Consider the following 23,570-nt stretch of genomic DNA (forward strand, 5'->3'; position numbering starts at 1 on the left):
GACAAAAGTCCACTTTTGTCGACAAAACTCAGTAGTCTAGACACACCCTTAGGCAAAGAATATCTTATTGCCTCTATATAAAAGCATGGTACGCCCACATCTTGAATACTGCGTACAGATATAGTCACCTCATATCAAAAAATGGCATTGGAAAAGATTCAGAAAAGGGCAACAAAAATGATTAGGGGTTTGGAACAGTTCCCATATGAAAAGAGATTAAAAAGACTTGGATTTTTCTGTTTAGAAAAGAGGAGACGAAGGGGAGGATATGATAGAGGTCTATAAAGTCATGACTGGTGTGGAAAAAGTGAATAAGGAAAAGTTATTTACATGTTCCCATAATATAAGAACTAGGGGTCACCAAGTGAAATTAACAAGTAGCAGGTTTAAAACAAACAAAAGGAAGCTTTTCTTCACAAAGTGCAGTCAACCTGTGGAACTCCTTATCAGAGGAGGTTGTGAACAGGCTAGGATTTGAACAGGGTTCAAAAAAGAGCTAGATTAATTCATGGAGGTTAGGTCCATAAATGGCTATTAGCCAGGATAGGTAGGAATGATGTCCCTAGCCTCTGTTTGTCTGGAAATGGATGACAGGAGAGGGATCATGTGATGATTACCTGTTGTGTTCACTCCCTCTGGGGCATCTGGCATTTGCCACTGTCGGCAGACAGGATACTGAGCTAGATAGACCTTTGGTCTGACTCAGGATGGCTGTTCTTATGTTAAAGCATAATTCTACAAAACTTCTCTTTTGCATTCTTTCCTCTGCCTTTTAAAAGAGACAGACCTGGCCATAGATTCACTAATATAATTCCCCAGTCAGTAAACACACTGGCTGTGTCTAGACTGGCCAGTTTTTCCGGAAAATCAGCCACTTTTCTGGAAAAACTTGCCAGCTGTCTACACTGGCCGCTTGAATTTCTGCAAAAGCACTGACTTCCTACTGCAAGAAATCAGTGCTTCTTGTGGAAATACTATTCTGCTCCCTTTCAGGCAAAAGTCCCTTTTGTGCAAAGCTTTTGCGCAAAAGGGCCAGTGTAGACAGCTCAGATTTGTTTTCCGCAAAAAAGCCCCGATCGCGAAAATGGCGATCAGGGCTTTTTTGCAGAAAAGTGCGTCTAGATTGGCACGGAAGCTTTTCCGCAAAAAGTGCTTTTGTGGAAAAGCGTCCGTGCCAATCTAGACGCTCTGTTTCGAAAATGCTTTTAACGGAAAACTTTTCCATTAAAAGCATTTCTGGAAAATCATGCCAATCTAGACACAGCCGCTATGTTTAGATCAAGAACAATGGTGATTCACTCTACAAATGTTTCTAAGTGATATATTTTTAGGTTAAAAACCCTTTTCTTTTCAGTTCCAATAGGTAATTGCTTGGTACTGTTATATTCCCACTTATTTTAAATAAAATAAGAGTGGTTGACTGATAATTAAATGTTGAGAGAGTAGATCTGTATCAACCGCTGAAATCAGCAACTGTCATTTTTTCATAAAAAAGCAAAAGCCTTTTTAATTTGTGATATTCAACATCAGCACTACCACAATTTAAACATATTTATGTCCTCCAGTTCTTAAAAGAATGAAAAAGTATTCAATTCCTGTAAAATAACCTCATCACACATTTTATTCTTAAAAAATGTTTATTTTTCACCATAGTACAAAAATACAGTACAATGTTAGGCAAGACATTCTCCAAAAAAAGGGGGAAGAGGGGGAATCCCCATTATGCTTCAATATAATCTATCTTCTCTGAATAAAACAAAAGATAAACACACAATAGACGGGACGCTTCAATCTGAATGCAAGTGAAGTCAATTCACAAACAGAGATTACCTACTAGAAAAATATGTGCAGAGTGAATATTCCACATGCTACTCTTAGAGATTAATGAAAATAACTCTACTTTCATTAGCATTCATGGCAGAATTATTAGTTTGTTTGTTTTTTGGCTTTTCAGAATGGAGCAGGCTTGAGTAACATCTTCTACTCACAAGTATCCTTACTGAAATAAAAAGGATGATTGACTGTCACTCAGACATGGGGAAGCAAGCACTGATCAGAGATCTAGCGTTGGCTATTTGAAAACATAAAATTCATTCCTCTTAAGAAGAGGGTAAGATCTAGGCCTCTGGATACTAGTGGTCATTGTTTACATGGATGAAGATTACATATTCATTCAAGATGAGGTTGTGTATGCATGTATATCAGCTGTAAATAAGCACTGAAGTGCAAACTAGAGGAGCAGGAGAAGATAACACAGCATTTGATAAAAGTATGTGAAAAATCAGATAGTGTTTAACCTTACAAGTTATTGAGAGGAGAATTATGTCCTTCCAGTGCATCTACATTTCTTGGCATGTTTTAACAGATTAAAAGAAAAAAAATCATTTATCCTTTCAGAGCTTCAGGATGATGGAAAAAGCAATGTTCTGTTTATTTATTATAATTCATCTCCAAGATGTTTTTGTTTGAAAGCATCTCCTGTCAGCTTCTCCTGGGCTTCCTTCATTCCTTGGACAACTGTCAAATTAAATATATAAGACTATCAGGTGGGTCATCACTACGTATGACATGGATCAAGTAAGAAAGTGATAAAATATTTATATCAATGGTTCAATTTTATAGACTAAAAAACTTGGAAGTTGCCTGCAAAAGAAAAAAAAGCGAGGGTTATGCTCTTTTTGACCTCTATATGAGGTATAAAGAATGTGTTAAATATCTCTCATTTCCACACCATTTGTAAATTCACATCTCATCTACTCTTTTTTTGTTGGCAGGCTCTATGGATAAAGAACTAGCAGGATTATGATATCAAATAATAGGCACGTGATACCTGAAAATTTGAGAGAAAAGTGATTTTTAATCACTCACCCAATCAATTTATCTGTATTTAAAGTTCAACACCCCCGTAGCAATCTGCATCTTTAAGACACTCTCCAGTATCATCAAGAAAGGCAAGTTTTGATATCCCTAACATTTCTAAAGTAAAAGATAATTTTTTTTAAACAAAATCTTGTATAAAGGTTGAGTGGTTTTGTTCTTTTAAAAAGTCAAAACTCAATAGAAACTTATTTTTCTGTTTTATGGTCACCTTTAAGAAAGAATAAGGCTTTCCCCATCAGCCATTCTACTATGGTTTATTATTTCAAAGGCAGTTTGGTGTTACTTTCTTTGGACACCTTAGAAAAATCTCTTCCAGGACATTTAGAAGGATTTGAGGTTTTTTTTAATTCAAAGTATCATCAGAGAGATTTCCTCTGCTCTATCATGCACAAAACACATTGTCACAGCTCTCGGTCTTGTTGGATCTCTCATCGGCATGGGTGATCAGAGGACATGAACTGTTCTCTTACAGGTGGCCTCTCAAGGGTTGAGGTAAACAAATGGGTGGAGATGGGGTACAGCTTTACATGCGGTTTTATGGATACCTGCGACTCAGTCTCCAAGACAACCAACACATCACTGTTTTCAGATGCTGCAATGTAAAAATGTACCAGTACACTGCATAGTGAGCAAAGTGTATTCTAAAAGCGGAGATTAGTGCAAGTACTTGCTCCTGCCATGATGCTAATGTGACTGATGATAGGTCTGGTGAACCCTTAGAGAGGTCTTCCCACCTCCTCTCCCCCGTTTTCTTCATTTCTATCAGCCTCCAAAGAACAAAACTCTTACTTTTCCCAACTGATTATTTTAGGACCATGTCTACAATCTCCCACTAGATCACCTCCACTGCTGTTAGCAATTTTAGAGTCATAATGTCATCTGGTACAGCTGTAATCACTGAGTCAATCAGACCTCATTCTTCTTCACATGGTTAGAGGACATGGTTCATAGAAGGCAAGCAGCAACTGGTCTATACAAGGGCTCCAAAAGTTGCTGATATTGATAGAGTTAGGCTGGCAAAATATTTTTGAAAAAAAAAATCCCTAGAGTAAACAGGGCCCAAGATATTCATAGTTAGTTATTTCCTGATTTGAGAACAGAGAATTGTTAAGTAACAAGCTTATATCACACATAACAGGGCAACACTGCTTATAGTTAGGACCAGGAACAAATGACTATTTAAAGGCCTTATTGAAGAGACAGAAATTAATTCTTCCATGAGGTTGCCTTCTTACAGTTGTTTGAAAAATAAGTACACAAGTGGAGAAGCATGACCATTTACGACAGAAGTAACTGGTGGCTATGTAACATCAAAGGCTGAATTTTAAATTACCAGAAAGGCTTTTATTTCATCATTCTATAACAGAGGTCTGTCCATCCAACCTCAAGGCACAAAAAAGGCATTCATTTACCTTATCTGTAACAGCTTCCAAGTTGTGCTGTAAACTATAGGTCACCTCCACTCAAAAAACAAGCTCAATTTAGCTGCCATTCCTATGACCTACCTGCAATACATTCCTACTCAACTCAAACATAGAACTCATTCTTGCATACCTTGATCAGCATTGATGTAGAAATACTTGTAGGTAGGGTTTCCTTTCTCATTTATGATCTCTGGATGGACCTTCCCACTGGGATCTGTGAAATGAGAAAATGATTAAAATGTGTTGTCCAGTAAGAGGCTATAGCAACAGTGACCATGGCTTACCCATGAAAAGGATTCTGGGAATATAACCACCATCAGGGCTAAAAGCATCATCCTTTGGTTCTTCTTCATCCTATGGGTGCAAGAGAAATTTAAGAACATTCTGCTTTCTAAACAAGAGATCTAACAACATGCAATATTTACCTTAAAGCTATTTTCTTCCAATGGTTGTTATAAAATGGTAATTTGAATAAACATAAAAAGATAAAGATAAATAATTGCAAAATCCTTTACTTTGCAAACAAAGGGGGAAAAAAGGTCAACCAACAAGTAATAATTGTAAAAATAACTATAAATCAAATATTTTCACCATTAAACAGACTCACTGTTTTGGTGTTGGAATATTTTACAAGTAGTAAGGGTGTATTGAAAAGCAATATCCTTTCTTATTGAGAAATAGTACAGTGTACAGAGTTAAAAATAAAATAGAAGAGAATCAGTTGCATGAGTAAAACCATATAATAATACAGTAATTTAAAAAAATATCAGTTAAATCAGTCAATATTTTGTGTCTATTCAATAATGCCAAGAATTTATTAAGGAAGGGATGGAGTCAGAAGAAACAATTAAAGGTAAGGGGGAAATGCTCAGTTGCAAAATGGTAGCATGGGCATAAAGTGTAGGGAGGCCTACCTCTAGGTTCACCATAATAAAATTATGGGCAAGTTCAGAGATCTCCTTGGATTCAGCAAATTTTGGCTTTAAAGCTAAGAAGGAAAACAAGGGTAGGGAGAAAACTAGGTAAGAGAAAAACACCAGCAACAACATTCAGACCTACCTCAAAATGACCACTCCATCCCTTCCTTGTAGAGGTTAGGTGCTTGTTACTGAATAGTAAGTAACCCACTCTGTGTGTCAAATTACTGAACCCATACCTCCAGGACCAGATTAAGACCTTTAGAGGCCCTAAGCACTGAAAAGATTATGGTGTCCCCCCCATATGTAATTCAAAATAAAAACAATACTATACCATAAAATACATTTTTATTTTTCGAAATGACACAAAACTTACATGTATGATGAAATTAAAATAGCTTCTTTCTAGATTTGATTGCAAAATACTGGATAAGTTTATCAAAGCTGACTCGATGAAGCATGTCCGCTTCCATACACAATAGAGAAAGTGAATCAAGTCTGTCCTGACACGTTGTTCTCTGAGGGTTTTTTATTCTTTTCAGCTGAGAAAAAGAGCGTTCTGCGGAGTTCTGATTTTTCCCATGACTACTTAGATGCTTTTTTTTTTTAAATCTCAAATATGAAATTTTTTCAAAAAAAAAATCTCTTTTTTTTGGTGCCCCTGCTTTGCTGGTGCCCTAAGCACGTACTTAGTCTGCCTATTGGGTAATCCAGCCCTGCGATACCTCACTCAACCAGTCCAACCGTCAGTGAACAGTCACATAATGAATACTGACCTAATATAGTCACAAGGGTAATTTTTGATCCAATGGTATAGAAGCAAAAAGCTTTCACTGTCCCATTATCTGTCACCTAAACCACCCAATCCATCTTATCTGCATGTTTAGACCTATATCATTATGCTTAGCCAGTTCCATTATGTCACTGAACAAGACAAAAATCTAACCATCCACTGAGAAAGACCAGTTTGGAATATGCAGATTTACTGTTGTTTCAAACTTTTTAAAACTTTCCACTCCAAGAATTAGACCTTCAAAAGAAATGGAAGGTACTTTCCATTTGGTGGGTTTTTTTAAACAAGTTTATAGCATGGATTTGAGCACTCATTAAATGTATTGCATTGAAGATTTCTATTTATGCACTACTATGTTGATCTAAGCAATAAATAAATATTACACATGCTATGTTTGAAATGTAAAATAATCATTGACTTGTATAAAGAAACCTTCCATTAAGGATTTTAAAGTGTGCTAGAATTAAATTCACATACCTTTGCAAGCTCCACACCAGGACTTGTGGATGATAATCATTAGAGGCAAACCACTTTGGAAAAGAAAAACAAAAGCACATCTGACATGAATTTTAAGACAGTTAACAAGACTGCATTCCTTAACAAAACTGAAAAAATGCACTTTCCAGTAATTCAAACTTCTAAAGAAGGCCCTAGCTATTGGAAAAAGTCAGATATAAATTGATTCTATTGTGCTCTCAAAACTTCATTTTCTTGCTAAAGTCTTCTCAAGTTATATACACATAAGCACCAAATGATTCAGTAAAATGCTATTGAAACACTCTGTACTTCAAATAGCACCCTGCAACCCCCATATGCACCACTTTGCTACAATTATATTTTATGCAAAGTATCATTTGAGAAGCTATGATTGGTTGACTGTTACTATTCTGTTGAATTAGGTGTTACCATTGTATCTGAAGTTTTGCTATGCCTGCATTAGGGAAGTATGGTATCAGTTTGGGAAATGCCCACAGCTAGCCTTTTATTGGCAACAAAGGAACAATTAAACACTGGCAAGTCAGATTTACATCAGGACCAGTCAGATGTGTTGATGGGCCCTTAAGAATAATCCATTTCCTCAGTGACTCCTGAGAGAGGACATGTACACAAAGGGGGCCAACTCCCATGTCTCAGCAAATATCTTTCTAGCACCTGGAAAATATAAATGAAGATTGATGACATCACCACAGGGCTTTTCTTCTCCCCTTTTGACACCTGCCAGACTGATTGGAAGACAAAGATGTTGAACTGGAGAGATTGGTCCTAGACTGAGAAGAGAATTCACTGTGTATTAAGAACTGTAAACTAGACCACCCAGTGCGGTAAGAAAAATTACTTGTTTCAAATCTTGTTTAGTCTCAAAGTACAGAATATAGACTAAGATTTTCTTTTAATTTCTTAATTAACCAACTCTGACCTCTGTGCCTAATACTTATAATCACTTAATAAGCTTATTTTAAATGTTTTATCCTTACTGATTAATTTGTCTGAAGCGCTTGGGGAATCTGCTCAGCTTACAAGGGATGGGACACATCCATTATCCTTGGACAAAGTGGCATATTAATTAATGAGCTTGCATTGTTCAAGAGGAGGGCTAGAGCAGTGTCAGACAGTAAATTTCTGAGGTGCAAGGCTCGGGAACTGGGGGGATTTTCAGGTGTACCTCACTCTATATAGTTCATGAATAGCTTCAAAAGCATTCATGCAACTTAGCTGGGTATGTCTCTGCGTGCTGTTTGCTGACTGAACACAGCACCTGAAGGGGTTTGCTGCTTGTCACTAGCACTGAATTGTAAGAGACAGCCCAAGGAGGAATGTTAATGGAGCACAATGGTCCTACAATTCCAGGTTGCAGACCGGGGATGTGTCACAGCCATCCAACAACTTTTCCAATGTTCGAATCCTGTAATCTCCTTTGCATTAAATTCAATTTGTGTTAGGCAATTAGACAGAAGGACAACACTAGGAATGTTTCCTAATATGTCCTAGTCTCTGGGAGTCATCTGGCAGAGCCAGCAGGAGCACTACAATAAATTGCCCAGAGCAAAACAGACATAACACATGCTATATTTTAAACATGATGTTCACATTTATAGTTCTTTTATGCATATAGGACATTTAACCACCATGTCACATACCCTGTTCGGAGCAAGACTAGCAGACACAGTGCTACTATGCCAACAGCCACCTGGAGCTCTGTCACTAGCACTCTGTTTCTGCTACCACTGGTAGCAATGATAGGAAATTAGGAACTCAGCAGGAGGGGAGGGAGGAAATTCAATAGGCACAGATGGCAAACTATTTACTACCAACAGTAAAAAAATCTACAAACTATGAAGCAGTTTATTAATAATAAAATAATAATAATAATGAATAAGATGAATGATGGCTGAAATCCAGAAAAAATCATTTTCTAAGTCTAAGTGGTAATGAGAGCAATTGGTACAGTTTGGCAACTGTTCACTCTGTCAGACACTAAAATCAATCATCTACTGTAACAGGAATGAGATCTTGGTAACAGAATGTTAAGAACATAAGAATGGCCATACTGGTTCAGATCAATGATCCATCTAGCTCAGTATCCTGTCTTCCAACCGCAGCTAGTGCCAGATGCTTCAGATGGAATGAACAGAACAGGGCAATTATCAAATTGTCCAGTTGTGGCTTCTGGTAGAAGGTTATCAAAAGACAATTTCATGAGCCCACTTCCATTCCCTTTCTCTAGTTTTCTGAGAAAGCAGTAGTCCACTCTTAGAAGCAGTCCCTAAACCACTGTGTTGATTTCCACGTTCCTTTCTATGAAGCACCCGCACGTGCTAGCAGCCGGCTGCTGAGTGCAGGCAGCGGCAGCGGCTCTGGCTTCGGGACCTGGGCATAAGGGTAATGGGGGGAGGGGAATTGGGTTTGAGCAGAGGGGGGGGGGAGATGCCTGGCTCTGGAGAAGGGGAGGGGAGGGAGATCGGGTTGGGGGTCAGGCAGAGGTGTATGCATGGCATCCCGGACAGCACATGCTTAAAACCGGCCGCTCAGCGATCATGCCTACCACCTGTAGGAGGATGCTCATGGTGGTAGCAGCAACAGTGGCTCTGGCTCCAGGACCCAGGCATAAGGTTTGGGGGGAGGGGTATTGGGTTACAGTGGGGAGGTGAGGTGTCTGGCTCTGGGGAAGGGGAGAGGGATCGGGTTGGAGGAGTGCACATGGCATCCCAGCGAGCACATGCTCAAAGCCGGCCTGTCAGCACACGCACCCAGCGCTTGTAGGGAGACATGCATGGCAGTAGCAGCGGCCATTAGATTGAGGGGGGAGGGGGATTGGGTTAGAATGGGGAACGGGGGAAGGGAGTAGGAATCCCAGGACTGCATGCCAACTTCAACTTCTCAGGAAGCACACAGCTGTCATGGAGAGCAGAGGAAAAGCATGCGCTTCCTGAGAAGTTGGAGCTGGCACGCAGTCCCGGGATTCACACGCGCCCAGGCAGACAGCAGAGGGAAGAAAGTCCCCGGCCAAGCAACAGACCCGGTGTTCCAGGAAGTGTGCCAGCTGTTTATGGGAGGGGAAGGAAGGAGAGGGGGAGAGCAGCCCACATGCTTCCTGAGACCTGGCATCCCCAGGTATCGCCTGAGATGTCCCTGTCCACTCACCCTGGCCAGACCACCCCACCAGCACCATGTCCCCTGCCCCCACCAGTACCCTGGCACCTGCCCCAGTACCCACCAGCACTCCGTCCCAGCACAGAGCCCCAGCACCCACCAGCCCCTTTCCCCAGCACTGTGCCCCTGCCCCCACCAGCACAGTTGGGGCCACATTAGTGAGGCATGGGGTTTTATGGAGAGGTTGTGTTTTACATCTCACTTGTGTGGCCCCGACTGACTTTTCTGTGGGTCAGTGACCCCGACTCAAAACAGTTTCCCTGCCCCTCTCATAAATAAAGACAATGCTGAAACATGTGGGCTGTGTCTAGACTGGCCAGTTTTTCCCAAAAATCAGCCACTTTTCTGGAAAAACTTGCCAGCTGTCTACACTGGCCACTTGAATTTCCACAAAAGCACTGACTTGCTACTGTAAGAAATCAGTGCTTCTTGCAGAAATACTATTCTGCTCCCGTTCCGGCAAAAGTTCCTTTTACACAAAGCTTTTGTCCAAAAGGGCCTGTGTAGACAGCACAGATTTGTTTTAAGCAAAAAAGCCTCGATCGCAAAAATGGCAATCGGGGCTTTTTTGCGGAAAGGCGTGTCCGTGCCAATCTAGACACTCAGTTCCGAAAATGCTTTTAACGGAAAACTTTTCCGTTAAAAGCATTTCCAGAAAATCATGCCAATCTAGACGCAGCCAGTGTGTTTGACATTATTTTGTTTAAAAATGAAGCATGAACAAGCCCCAATCTGGCGACAGCATCATAACACTCCTGCACTCCCCCCAGATCCCAAATCTGAGTCTATCATACACTGGAACCCCGTCCTGAGCCTCTCATCCCCAAACTCCTGCACCCCCCACATCCCCAGTCTTTTGCCACAACACTCCTGCACCATCCACACACAGCAAATGTGTCCTGAGCCCATCATACTTCCAGCCTCCCTACCCTGAGCCCCTCATGCACCCCAGCCCAAACTCCTGCACTCTCACTGCCGCAAGCCTGCGCCTTGCTCAGCACCCCAAACCTCCACTGACTCAAATACTGTCCAGCTTGGAGCCCCCTCCCTGGGACGCCATACCGGCACCTATTTTCCCCCAGCACAGCTGCTTTTCCCTGCCCCCCCCCCCCCGCCAACTCCTCCCTCCCCTCTCCTCCCAGTACATGGCTCTTCGCACCCTGTCCATCACTATTTTGGCTCTTCTACTCTAACGGGTTGGCCACCGGATCTAGTCTATTTCATCCTATGTAACAAGCCACAATCTCCCCCAAATCATTTCTCCATCAAACCCATAACTCATTGGAGCTATAGCATCTTTTAGAAAGATGTCTCATAGTCATTTCAAAACTTGAAGTGATTGAGAACCCACCATATCCCCATACAAATTGTTCCAATATTTGTTAAAAAATTTCATTTTTGTCTGGATTGTGTTATGTCTTTGTCTTCTAGATTCAAGAGCCATGTTCTCAGAAGTCTCTTTCCCACACAGGTACTTGTAGACAATGATCAAGTCATCTCTTAACCTTCTCTTGGATAAAGCTAAATAGTTTCATAAGTCTTTCACAATCAAATCATTCCAGTAGCTTTTTTCTGAACCCTTTCCAAAGTGCAGATACAGGGTTCCAGTAAAGGTCCTACTAATTCTTTACACAAAGGTAATACCTGTTCATATATAATTCCAAGCAAAAAACATGTAGTCCTGTGGCATCTTAGAAACTAACAAATATATAGTATCATGAGCTTTTATGGGTAAAAGACACTTCATCAGATGAATTGGAGCAGAAATAACAGAAAGTGTGTGTCAGTGTGGGTGTATAAAATATATAAAAAATAAATATGAACACACAAAAAAGTTATAAAATCTCATCCTAGAAAGGACTACTGTTTCTTCACTGATTATCTCACATTTACATACCATAGCAGGATTCATCCACATTAGAAAGTAGGCATCTTTAGGATAGACATAAGGGGTTAATATTAATATTCAATGTCTTTATTTTCTCCAGTTTGGGAAGTATGAAACTGAGCAGTATGTCATTCAGAAATACATTTTAACACATGATTAGAAAACAGCAGAATTACAGCTAGTATTGAAATACATGTGATTTTATTGGAATGGATTATTTCAATAAACTCAGTTTTGAGAAAAAAAATACAGTCAAATATTTCCCAAGATTTGTATATATGTTAAGCCTTGACTTCCCTTTACCTCAAAATATTGCATTTTAAGTCACCAAGTTTTGCTTTTGAAGTTGTTTTGGATAAAGGAATAAGAAGCCCTTCTAGACAGAACCAGAAAGTATTAGCCTTAAGAAGGGAGCCTGCCTGGCATAGTAACTAAATTTCCAGCTACATATATTTCATATCATGCTCCACCGAACATAGGAAAGGGCTGCTCTGCTATAAGTGTCAGTTTATACACAAATTGTAACTGAGTAACAAAAGTAAGAAGTTGCACTGAATGATATTTTCTAATTAATACTAATCATGGTATTCCAAAACATCCTTGATGTAGGTATGTTTATTGGAGAGTAAAAATAAAAGTAAATATTTATATTATTTTCTTGGGAAAAATATACGGGGGAGGGAGGTCACTATAAGACTGAGTCAATTTTTTTAAACAATTTACATAGCATTTTCTGACATCTTTCCTTAAAACTAAGAATTTCAGAAGTTGAATTTACTGTTCATTACTTCAGTCAGGACCAAGATTTCACTTATGTTCATTTGTTGCAGGTATCTCATTTAGAGGATACAATTCATATCTATAATGTGTTCAATTTTTATTTATAATCACATTCAGGTTTTCATGCAAACAGTACAATGCTGTAATATTTGGACTGTTAACATTGCAAGTGAATATTATAAAAACTATGCACATACATTAAAATAAAGGTCATGCAAGACTATCAGTAGCAGAGGTTGAACCTCTAAAATCTGGGACACTCTGGTCCAGCAACATCTGTGGTCCAGCAGAGTCAGGAGTGCAGCCCCGTCTGGGCCAGAGGCAGTGGGACCATCACGGCAGAGAGTACATCCTGAGCCCAGTGGCCGGGGCTGGCACATGGGAGCAGGGCAGACAGCCAGGAGAATAGCATTGACCTCTGCTAATCTTTCTGGCCAGCTCCCTAGTTTGGGACTGCTCAGGTCCTGAGAGTACCAGACAAGGGAGGTCCAACCACAGGGTAAGCCAGATCTTGTTTGCATACAAGCAACATTGAACAAGGAAGTCTGAAATTATAACTAGGAATAAATTGTCTTTTTCATCAGATTATCTGAATATCATAGGAGAAAATCTCCATGAATTAGACACTATTTCCACAGCTTACTGTCTTTCAAAGGAAGTAGTGCACACCGTGAGTTGGGATACTTAACAAAACACACAAAATGCTCTGCAGAGAAATTTGCATTAGCAGGAAGGTGATCTATTAATTTTTTTTTACCCACCTCACATTTCTAAGATTTTAAGTGGACAGTGTCTCTTTGCACCATATAGTCTGTTTCTAACATGCGACGGACATGTAAAAGGAAAAATGTAACAGGAGAATTTTTAAAGCTATATCACAATGGTCACACACCTTTAGTAAGATCCCAAACCCCTTCATAAGGCCAGAGGCTGCTGCAGCCAGAGGGATATGGGACAAAAGATATTCCCATTAAGTGAGTTAACAACACCTTTGCAGGGACATCTGATATACAGAGAACACAGAAGGCGAGCCGGCACCAGAAATCACACATCAGACACAGGCAAAAAGCCAGGATTTCAGGAGGAGAGTGGCATGGAATTCTTAAACATATTAAATTGTAAAATTCTTCCGGGGGGGAAGGGGAAGAGGGTGAGAGAGAAGAGTGGTTGTGTTAAGGCTTGATTTATTTTAAAGTAGACTGTTCCTTACATTATATTGTTCAGTGGATAACAACACTGAATTACGTAAGTTTATAGAACAGAACAGATAAGTATGAATACAAGTGTCCTTCCAGTTACAATCAATTACAGTCCTCAGCACCAAGAAGGAAAGGAAAATGTGCTAGGAGAAGCATTTATGAAAGAAGCAATTTTAACCACAGAAATACATTATCATTAAAAATCCACTTCTCTGTAGTAGGGATGTTAAAGACTAGTTGACTATCCGATAAGCATTTGCTTATCCAATAGTCTGTTGACTAGTTGATCTTTCCCCCCCTCCCCCCCACACAATTCCTGTCTCTATGAGATAGAGGCAGGAAAGGGAGTGGAAGGAGAGGTACTTCAAAGTGGCAGTGCTGCACAGCTGAGCCAGGGATCAGCTGTGGGGCGCTGCTGCTTTAAAACACCGAAGGGCCATGGAGCCTGGGGTCAGCTGCGCACTTCCCAGCTAACCCCGGGTTCAGAGCAGCATTTCCCCAGAACCCAGGGTCAGCTTAGGTCTCTCCAGCTGACCCCGGGTTCTGGGGAAATGCCGCAGGGAACCCGGAATAATCTGTGGAGTCCCCAGCTGACCCCAGGTTCCATGGCTGCCCCACTGAAACATGCAAAGGTAGCATTTCAAAGGGGTAGCCACCACACAGCTGATCACCATGGGCAAGCACACTGGCTGAGTCTCGGCTTGCATTATCCTTTAAATGCAGAACCACAGAGAGACGGGGAGGGTTGTGTGTAGCTAGTACTGTTAACCGATAAGCATTCGCTTATTGGTTAATTGTTTAACCAGCTACACTATTACATCCCTACTACCAAGGGCAAGATTTTCTAGAGGTTTATGATTACTAAAATAGAATTTTCAGCAGATCAGATCTCAGATGTTTTACTGCTTCTGGCCATATATTTCCCAGCATTTATTCTTTATTTCAATTTAACTGGCCAGAGGGGTGGAAGTCTCTTTACATAGGAGCTATAGTCATTTTTTAATCTAACAATATATAAATCCATATACTGACTAGCAGGTACTACGAAGCAGTCAGAGCATTTGGACTTTTGTAGTCAGTGAACTGATCCATCCACTTCATCCCACCATTCCACATAACTAAACTTCAGACAAATAAATAAATTATTAGTAGGGAAGGAAACCTTCCTCAACCGGCAAAGAGAAGCAGGTATGCATGTGCAGGGTGAGAAGTGACTAAGATTCGCATTAAACAGGACAGGTTGAAAGTTGATGTAGCAAATAGATAGGCCTATAGAGGAGTTAATGCATGAAAAGCTAAGGAGTAAATCTACAGAACTCTAGCATATGGTGTATTAACTGTGTGGCCATGCTGGTGCTCACTAAAAATTCACTAGTGTGCTTTGACCTTCTATACTAGAGAAATGTTAGTGCATAGTAGAAAGTACATGCAGTTACTGGGAAGTACACTGTAACACTGTAGATTTACACCCCAGCTGGCCATGTACTAACTCTCTCTATAAGTTCTTAGCTGAAGCTTATAAAAGAGTTCCAAGGGCTGTAGTAAGAACAGAGACTGTAACAATGAAGTACAATTCAGATCATCCTCATTGTTCAGTTGACAGCAAATGCTCCCACAATTAGAGCACCCAGGATCTACCTATAACTTTCAAAAAGTCAGAAAAAGTTGTTGAAATAAATTTTCTGAAATTAAATTAAATATTTCATTCCCTCTAAGGCACAGGTTAGGAGAGAAAAAAAAGCAGCTTGAGTTTTCTATGTAAGCATGTTTCCAATGTCCAAACTTTGAAAATTAATTTCCTGGATTCAGAAAAACTTTTGAAAACACAACCAGTTTTTAAAAAGGCTGTAAGTCCCAATCCCTAAAAAGGAACGCCTCCTTTGTACAGTTTGATGTATTTGAGCCTTATTTAGAGCAGACATGAAAAAACCCAGATGAAAGACTGTCCTCCGAGATGCAGCAGCAACATGTGGCTAGTGGGATCTACTCTTCTGTTGCCTCTCCTTTGAGCACTGCACAGACCATATAGTTACTGAGGTTTGGCTCTCCATAGTCCCTATTAGTAAACTTTTTGAATGTTTGAGGATGTTATTAGCTGCCCTAATAGGGCATTCCTGCTCAGATGCTGAGGCTGCTACTGCAGGGTGAACACACACCACTCCTGTTTGACAATTTCTGAAAGAGCATATCTGCTGTGTCAGCAACTGGCTCTCCATACCCAATCTAGCTGGATACTCTTGCTCACATGATGAATAATGCAGGACTCCGCTCCTCTCTCTCACCATAGATTACTAGCTTACATGCTAGAAAACAGTGACTAGGAAGGGACAACTTCCCATTAGCACAGACTCTTATTTTGGGATGTGAGGAGGCTCTTGTTGACCAGACCCCTCAGCCAGCCCTCCTGTTCCAACGCTGGACTGAGGCTACGGGGGTCACTGGATGCTGCGGCTGAGGTACTGCAGGAACATGTTGGCCAACTGGGACAGGTTCTCGTCACTGGGGTGCATTTTGGTGTAGCTGATGAACTGCCTGCGGAGCCGACTCAGCTCGGCCATGCCCACGGGCCGGCTCAGCACCAGCCCCTCGCTGGCCCCAGCCACGCGAATCAGCTCTCCGGGCTGTAGCCCGCTCCTCTGGGCCGCCAGCACGGCAGCCAAAACCTCCTGGGTGACCCGGTCCAGCTGGTGGAGGAAGCCCGCGGACTGCAAGGGCTGCGAGCGGGTGGACTGGTTGGGCGGGGGCGGCTTGCTCTCAAAGAGGGCGGCGTAGATCTCGGCCAGCGGCAGAGGCTCCTGCCCGTGCACGGTGAAAAGGGGCCGGTCCCAGCGGTTCCGCGAGTCCGGGGTCTCGAAGGGGCCGGCGGGCGGGAGCGGGGCGCCCCCCACGCAGTGCAGCAGGCAGTGCGGCGTGCCCGCCTGCTTGGTCACGCAGTAGAGCTCGTAGCGGAAGCTCTTCAGCTCGTTCCCCGCGTCGACGATCACCACGTCCCGCCGGCTCAGCCGCCGCTCCACCTCGGCCCGCAGCGCCGCGCGGCCGCCCGCCGCCTCCTCCTCCGCCACCACGTGCACCGGCCGCTCCTCCCCGCGCAGCGCCGCCCGCAGCTCCTCGGCTCGCCGGCTCTTCCCGCTGCCCGGCAGCCCGCACACCACCACAAGCGGCATCTTCCGGCCACGGCCAGGGGCGCCGCCATTATAACCCGGAAGTCCATGGCAAGCACATCCGCGGAGGTCAACTCCACCCACGTCACTTCCGTGCCCAGGGCAAGACAGCGCGGCCCCAAGGCTGCGTCGGTCAGGGAGGAGCGTGACGTCACAGCGAGCCCCAGCCATGGTAACCAGCCACTCCATGGCAGTACCACTCCATCAGGTACCGCCCCATGCCACGGTAACCAGCCACTCCATGGCAGTGCCACTCCATGAGGTATCGCTCCATGCCACGGTAACCAGCCCCCCACAGCACGGCCACCCCGCAGTGGACATCACTCCAGGTCATTGCACGCAAGGACCCCACAGCACAGACACCCACCAAAGCATCAGGCCTTGGCACACAGCCACCTCAGGCCATGGCGTTCTACCATCCCCCAGCCTGCCCACACACAAAGCAGGCTTATCTCACCTTCCCCACTCCGTCCTCTCATATACGCTTTGCATTCCCTCTAGACACTACAGAATCTGGATACATGTCACCCGGATCTGTCCTTCCAGCAGTGGAAGATGAGAGAGTGTAATTCACTGACTGATCTCCCACTGCAGCAGCCAAAAAGGAGAAGAAATCTCACTGCCAATGCTCAACCGCCTGTCTCCCACTGGGTTGTTGTCTCACTAAATGTAAGAAGGGTTATCTAAGGTACTTATTACTTTCTACGGAAAACCAGTACTGCAGTAATTAACAGATACTGCAGTAACATGGTTTTTGGAAAGCCATATCACATGGATTCCATTAGACAGAGCGAAATACCAGCTTAGATTTCTTTAACTGCATTTTCCATGTTAATTTCATGTGCTCACTAGAAATTCTCATAATTTGTGTGGGAGAAAACAGAGGGATCAGTTTGAATGCAAAATTCAAATTTGAGCTATAGCCTTAATACAAATATAAGATGTAATTTGTATATGTTTGAAAATAAGAAAATAATTTACACTTCCAAGTTGGTATCACAGAGAGTAGTAAAATAATCCTTTCAATTAACTTGATACTCTCACGTGTGGAAACATCTATTCATGCAAGTAATTCTGTTGAGCTCAAAGAAACTATTCATGTATATAAAGTTAAGCACTTGGGTAAATGTTTGCAAGATAGAAGCCCATATCTCTTTCTACATTGTAGATTGTAAAAAACCATGATAATTGTTTTCAAATTAAAGATGCAATAAAGCCTCAATCTGGCAATTGGCTCTGTGGGGAGACCTATGTAAATCCCCCACTGTTTTCAATGAAGATCTACATGGCCTCAAGGATCTATCTATCTATCTATCTGGAAGATCTGATTGCAGAATTAGGGTTTGTCATTAACAAATATTAAATATTATCTCTGATGTATTATCTGTGTCTGCAGGTTCTCCTATACCACCTGGCTATTTTTCTAGGAATGTAAAATCCCAGTTAATCAGTTAACTTGTGAAATGTTAGGTTAACCTAACATTTAACCGGATAACTGACTAAAGTGGAATCCGGGCTGGGGAATGCGCCATCCTGTTGGGATTGTGGCTGCCATCATCTCCCAGCCCCCACCAGAGCAGCCCCTGCCTGCAAGACGCCCGAGGTCCCCACGGACAAAGGCTGCTCTGTGGGAGCAGCTCTTGCCTGCAGGGTGGCCATGCCTGCCACAGACAGGGGCTGCTCTGGACACGGAAGCAGCCCCTGCTTGCAGCATGCCCGCCACAGACCGGGGTTGCTACAGACAAGAGCAGCCCCTGTCCGTGGCGGGCTTTCTGCGGAGCTTGAACAGCACCCTGCCCGCAGAAGGTGAGGAGCAGCTCCAGCCCCCAATGGTTACTAATTAACCCAAACTGTTAAGTGATACTCATTTAGATTGATATTTACCGGTTAACTGGTTGACCTTTCACTACCCTAATTTTTATACATAACTAGCTCTGATTAAATACAGAATCTTTTTTCTTATTTTTTAATGTAAAGATACTCCTATGAACTTAAATTGTGTAGCATACCTAGCTGCTGCCTCTTTCTTCCCATCTTCTAGTGTCCTCCAATGAATGTGATCTCCAAAACCTGGAAAAGGATAAGATTTATAAAAGTACTGGAGTAAAATGTAAAATAACACATACATATGTTATCTAACACTTAAGGATACTATCAACTAATTTTATTTCCCTTCTTTTAGTGAGTGATAGCTTGTCTCAAAAATGTACACACATGCTTATCTCTATGTATGACTAATCCCACTAAAGTCAATTAAATGCATATGCATAAAGTTAAACAAGTGCATAAGTCTCTGTAAGACTGAGGCATATAATAGTATTAGGTTCATGCAAATACAAATATTCAACCTACACCAAAATTCCTGACATATAGGTACAGATAGCCAACATTCTAATCCGAAGACCATTTAAGTTTATTACATTGCTCTCATCTGTGAATATCTGCTAACTGTTCAGAGACATCATATTAAACTCTGAAGTTTATTCTGCTTACCAATTTCTGTTCACTATGAACTACCCCACTATCCTATTTCACTTAAGCTACCAAATATTGAAATAGGAAAAGGTTCAGAAAAGGGCAACAAATATTAGGTGTATGGAACCGCTTCCATATGAGGAGAGATTATTAAGGCTGCAACTTGGAAAAGAGACAACTAAGGTGGGATATGACAGAGGCCTATAAAATCTTAACTGGTATAGAGAAAGTAGATAAAGTGTTATTTACTCCTCCTTATAACACAAGACCTCCGGGTCACCAAATGAAATAGGCAGCAGCTTTAAAACAAACAAAAGGAAGTATTTCTTCACAGAGTGCACAGTCAACCTGTGGAACTTCTTACCAAAGTATGTTCTGAAGTCTAAGACTATATCAGGGTTTTAAAAAGAAATAAATTAATTAAATTAATAAACACTTGCTGTTAGCCAGGATGGGCAATGAAGCCAATGGGGCAGAAACTAGGAATGAGTGACAGGAGATGAATCATTTGATGATCACCTGTCCAGTTCATTCCTTTTGAAGCATTTAACATTGGTCACTGTAGGAGGCCAGGTTACTGGGCTACATGAACTTTTGGTCTGACACAGTGTGTCCATTCCTACATTCTTAACCATTAGACAGTAAACGCTTTTGGATAACCAACTTTGGCCAGATGTAAAGTAGTAATCTACAAATAAAAGGTTCCATAATCTCTTGAAATCGTCACCTAGTTTCCTTGCACAAAACACTTTGATGAATTAGTATGATTTATGTGTAATCATCAGCATATTATGTTCTGCTATAATTTGTGTAACCCAAAGACCTCTCAATGTCAACTGACAAAAGGCATAAGGGTTACAGGAATACCCTACTCTGGTATTTGTATTTGAGTTCACCAGAGTGTGTCATGTGAGGTCTCTAATAAAAATCTGTGTAACACCTGTTATGAATATAAAAGCACACGTATGAATGTTGTGTAAGGAGTTATGGACATACACTGAAAATTATGTTCTTAAGGTCTACGTCTGATCACCAGCAAGAGTGAAAAACTGGTATTTTTCAGGCAAGAAATATTTCTTTTTGTGTACATTTAGGTCTGGATGGAGAATAGATCCATGAAAATGGATCATAGATGATTTCCTATTCCATTCATTTCCTCTGAAGCACCTGGCATTGGTCACTGTTGGAAGACAGGACACTGGATTAGACAGATCATTGGTCTGACCCAGTACAGTTATTCTTATGTTAAGTATTCTATGCTTCAAAATGGGTCTCCACTTTCCAGTCTGAACCAAATGCTGAAGGACTGTGATATCTTCAAAGAGAGGGAAACAATAGGAAGAGATAAATAGTGGAGGGAAGAGGTGAAGCTTATTGGCAGGTCAATATCAAAAGTTTCCTGTGGTATATTTGGGGGACAAAGCACAACCTGGCATTCTTCACCAAGGAAATAAATGACTTTGTTTTAGGAAAAAATCTCAGAAAGGCTGGGTTGAATACACCGGAGAGAATATTAGGTGAGATAATCTTGAAACTGTAAGGTAGCTTGCTAGTTAGGCTTAGTGTCTACAAAACATTTTTTGATATGTAATCATTTGTTTCCAATATTAATATTCAATCACTTGAATCTCTGTTCTTGGATAATAAACGTACTCTTGTTTTCACTATACATATATCTAACGGATGAGCATTCAGTAGAACTGCATTCTAAGGTGTAAATAGGCCTGGTAATTCCAAGAGCTCAGTGAATAAGCAGCTGAACATTACTGGGAATATTGAGAGGATTTGGGGGACAGGGTATGACTATCCCTAACTTGCAAAGAAAATGTGAGGCCTGCGGAGCCTCCAGGACAGCACTGCCAGAAACTGCGGCAGTCAAAGAGCTGACACGCACACAGACAGGATTGCCTCATGGTAAGAACAAACAATGAATATAAGCACCCCACGTGCAGCAGTGCAGAAGTAAGGGTGGCAATGCCGTAATATGCCATCCTTGTTTCTGTGCTGCTATTGGCAGTGGCTCTGCCTTCAGAGTAGGGTTCCTAGCCAGCAGCTGCTGCTCTTCAAGTGCCCAGCTCTGAAAGCAGTGCCAACACCAGCAGCACTGCAGAAGTAAGGAAAGCAGTACTGCAACCCTCCCACCCCAAAAAACTTTTTTGGGGGTCAGGACCCCTACAGCAAGGCTACGTCTACACTGCAGGATTTTTGCGCAATAACAGCCATTATTGCGCAAAAACTTGCGGACCGTCTGTACTGCACGTGAGTTCTTGCGCAAGTAAATTTACAGTAAAGCTTTGGAACAGAGGGCTTCTTGCGCAAGAGTTATTCCTCTCCCCATGAGGAATAAGCCCTCTTGCGCAAGAGCTCTTGCGCAAGAAGGCAGTGTGGACGGGCAAGGGTTTCTTGCGCAAGAAACCCCTTTGGCTAAAATGGCGTTTTCTTGCGCAAGAGGGCGTCCACACTGCCATGGACGCTCTTGTGCAAAAGCGCAGCTCTTGCGCAAAAGCTTATGGCAGTGTAGACATGCTCTTGCGCAAGGCAGTTCTTGCGCAAGAAGCCTGCATTGTAGAAGTAGCCCAACAGCATGGTGACATTTCAGATTTAAATAGCTGAAATGATGGAATATACCATTTTAAAAATCCTATTACTATTAAATTGACAAAAATTGTGAATTTGGTAGGGCCCTGCTTTTATATTGCATTATTCCAGGGATGCCAAAATGAGACCATCGGAAAGGGAAATTAAAATTATACTTGAAATTAATTGAAAGACCCCTTACAAAATGCTTCAGCACCAAAGAAAGAATTTTTAAATGTCCTTAAAACTGACTCAGAACCAACAAGACATTTTATGAATGAAAATGAAATTGGAAGTGGCCATAGAGACATGGAGTATCAAAAATAGAGTTCCGACAAAGAATAAAACTATAAAACCCCCTCCTCTTCACTCCCACAACATTAATGCATTTTCCACTGCAATTGCTCAATTTAGAGCCCAGCACCATAATATCTTGTATGTTTCAGCTTCAATTCTACCAGTAAAGCCATCATCTCCTGATCATACCTACTATGAAGCTTATAACAATAAGCACTATTACTACTTGACTGCATTATTGCAAATATTAAATGCAGTAGTAGGAGGCAGGGAAGGATCCTCCTGATTAGGGATTTATTTACTTATTTATAGCAATTATAAAGTTTAAATACAAACAAAAAGAAAAGAGATGCCTAACCCTTTCCAAGCCCTTCTCCAGCAGAGGATGTGGTAAGCACCAGGAAAATCAGACAAAGAGAGAAACTGGAGAGCGCTGCTGCTAATTGAATCTTCATGGTGTCCGCTTGGATCCTCGGCAGTACGATTATTTCTCGATGGCCACTGTCAGCAAGATCAGAACAGATAGCTTAGGGGTTTGGGTTGTGGGGTTTTTTTTTAACCCAGGAAGTGATGTTGGGCGGATGTGGGTGGTTCTTCAGAGTCCCGTTTCAGGTAGGTTAAATAAAAGGAACAGATCCTCCAAAATCTGAATGAGAGACTTGCTAAAATATTTTGGATCTATGGGTACAGTCCTGCATATTTGTTTCCAAACTGTCTACTTTCTTAACGAGATATTGCCAGGGAAGGGGGACATTTACATTCATCTGGACTTGAAAGGAGGAGCTCAACCGAGTCACGGACACAAATTGGTTCTACTGCACCAGCCCCTCGCGAGGGGTAGTAATAACAAGTCCAGAATTTGGCTAAAGCAGTAATTGTTATTACCGGAATGATTTAATGTTTAACTAATCCGGTGCACGTACGTCCTGGAGGACTGACTGAGAGCGGGTCCACATTGATTGGTTGCTCTTCAGTCCCGGTGAGCATGGGGTGGAGTGTTCATACATCACTATGCTCAAAGTAATCTTCAGGGTTCTCTATATTCGCACCTACCTGTTTGCAAACTGAGAAAGTAAAAGCTGGAATGATGCAGATCTTAAGTTATATTTTTACAATCTTTGGAATTATTCCATTTAAAACTCCTGGCTCTTAAAATGTCTCAATGTAAAAATCTTGATCAGCCAGCCTTTGACCCCTTAAGAAGTATCCCAACATGCTAATTTTGGGTAATTAGCCCCTGGACTCTTCGGAGGAAATGCTACATGGCTTTACGACCCTGCTTTCACTTTACCCGTTGCAGTCCTCGGCGCTGTCCCATTGCAAATACCACGGCTTTTATTTTTTGCAAAAAAAAAACCACCCCAAAGAAATCCAAAATCCCAGAGGAAGCACGCACTGCGCTGCAGAAATCCTCCTCCTGCCTAGACGAGAGCAGTAAGGAAGGGCACGGATGGTACTAAGGCGGGGCCCAAAAACCACCTCCGCTCCTAGGGAGACTACAATTCCCAGAATGCTCTACCTCGACGGG

The 23,570-nt window shown here is 41.9% G+C and overlaps 2 protein-coding genes across 3 annotated transcripts; both read right to left on the bottom strand.

The window, feature by feature from the left end:
• Positions 1 to 1,618: 1,618 nt before the first annotated feature.
• Positions 1,619 to 23,316, bottom strand: TXNDC12 (thioredoxin domain containing 12). 2 transcript variants are annotated; one of them, XM_014575166.3, is made up of 8 exons: positions 23,096 to 23,316; positions 22,401 to 22,543; positions 18,703 to 18,763; positions 6,492 to 6,544; positions 5,219 to 5,292; positions 4,589 to 4,658; positions 4,435 to 4,518; positions 1,619 to 2,517 (listed from the first exon to the last, which is right to left on the bottom strand). In XM_014575166.3, the coding sequence occupies exons 2-8, from the start codon at positions 22,495 to 22,497 to the stop codon at positions 2,438 to 2,440; spliced, it is 519 nt and encodes a 172-aa protein (XP_014430652.1). In that variant the 5' UTR covers positions 22,498 to 22,543; positions 23,096 to 23,316; the 3' UTR covers positions 1,619 to 2,437. The 2 variants fall into 2 exon arrangements, with proteins under 2 accessions (XP_014430652.1, NP_001273857.1); NM_001286928.1 differs by lacking the exon at positions 23,096 to 23,316 and having other exon boundaries at positions 2,438 to 2,517; positions 22,401 to 22,497.
• On the bottom strand, positions 11,625 to 18,687 carry KTI12 (KTI12 chromatin associated homolog). Its single transcript, XM_075935968.1, has one exon. It carries the CDS (start codon positions 16,880 to 16,882, stop codon positions 15,968 to 15,970), a length of 915 nt encoding a protein of 304 aa, XP_075792083.1. The 5' UTR covers positions 16,883 to 18,687; the 3' UTR covers positions 11,625 to 15,967.
• Positions 23,317 to 23,570: the final 254 nt, after the last annotated feature.

Source organism: Pelodiscus sinensis, chromosome 9 (assembly GCF_049634645.1).
Source record: "Pelodiscus sinensis isolate JC-2024 chromosome 9, ASM4963464v1, whole genome shotgun sequence".
Taxonomy (NCBI): Eukaryota; Metazoa; Chordata; order Testudines; family Trionychidae; genus Pelodiscus; species Pelodiscus sinensis.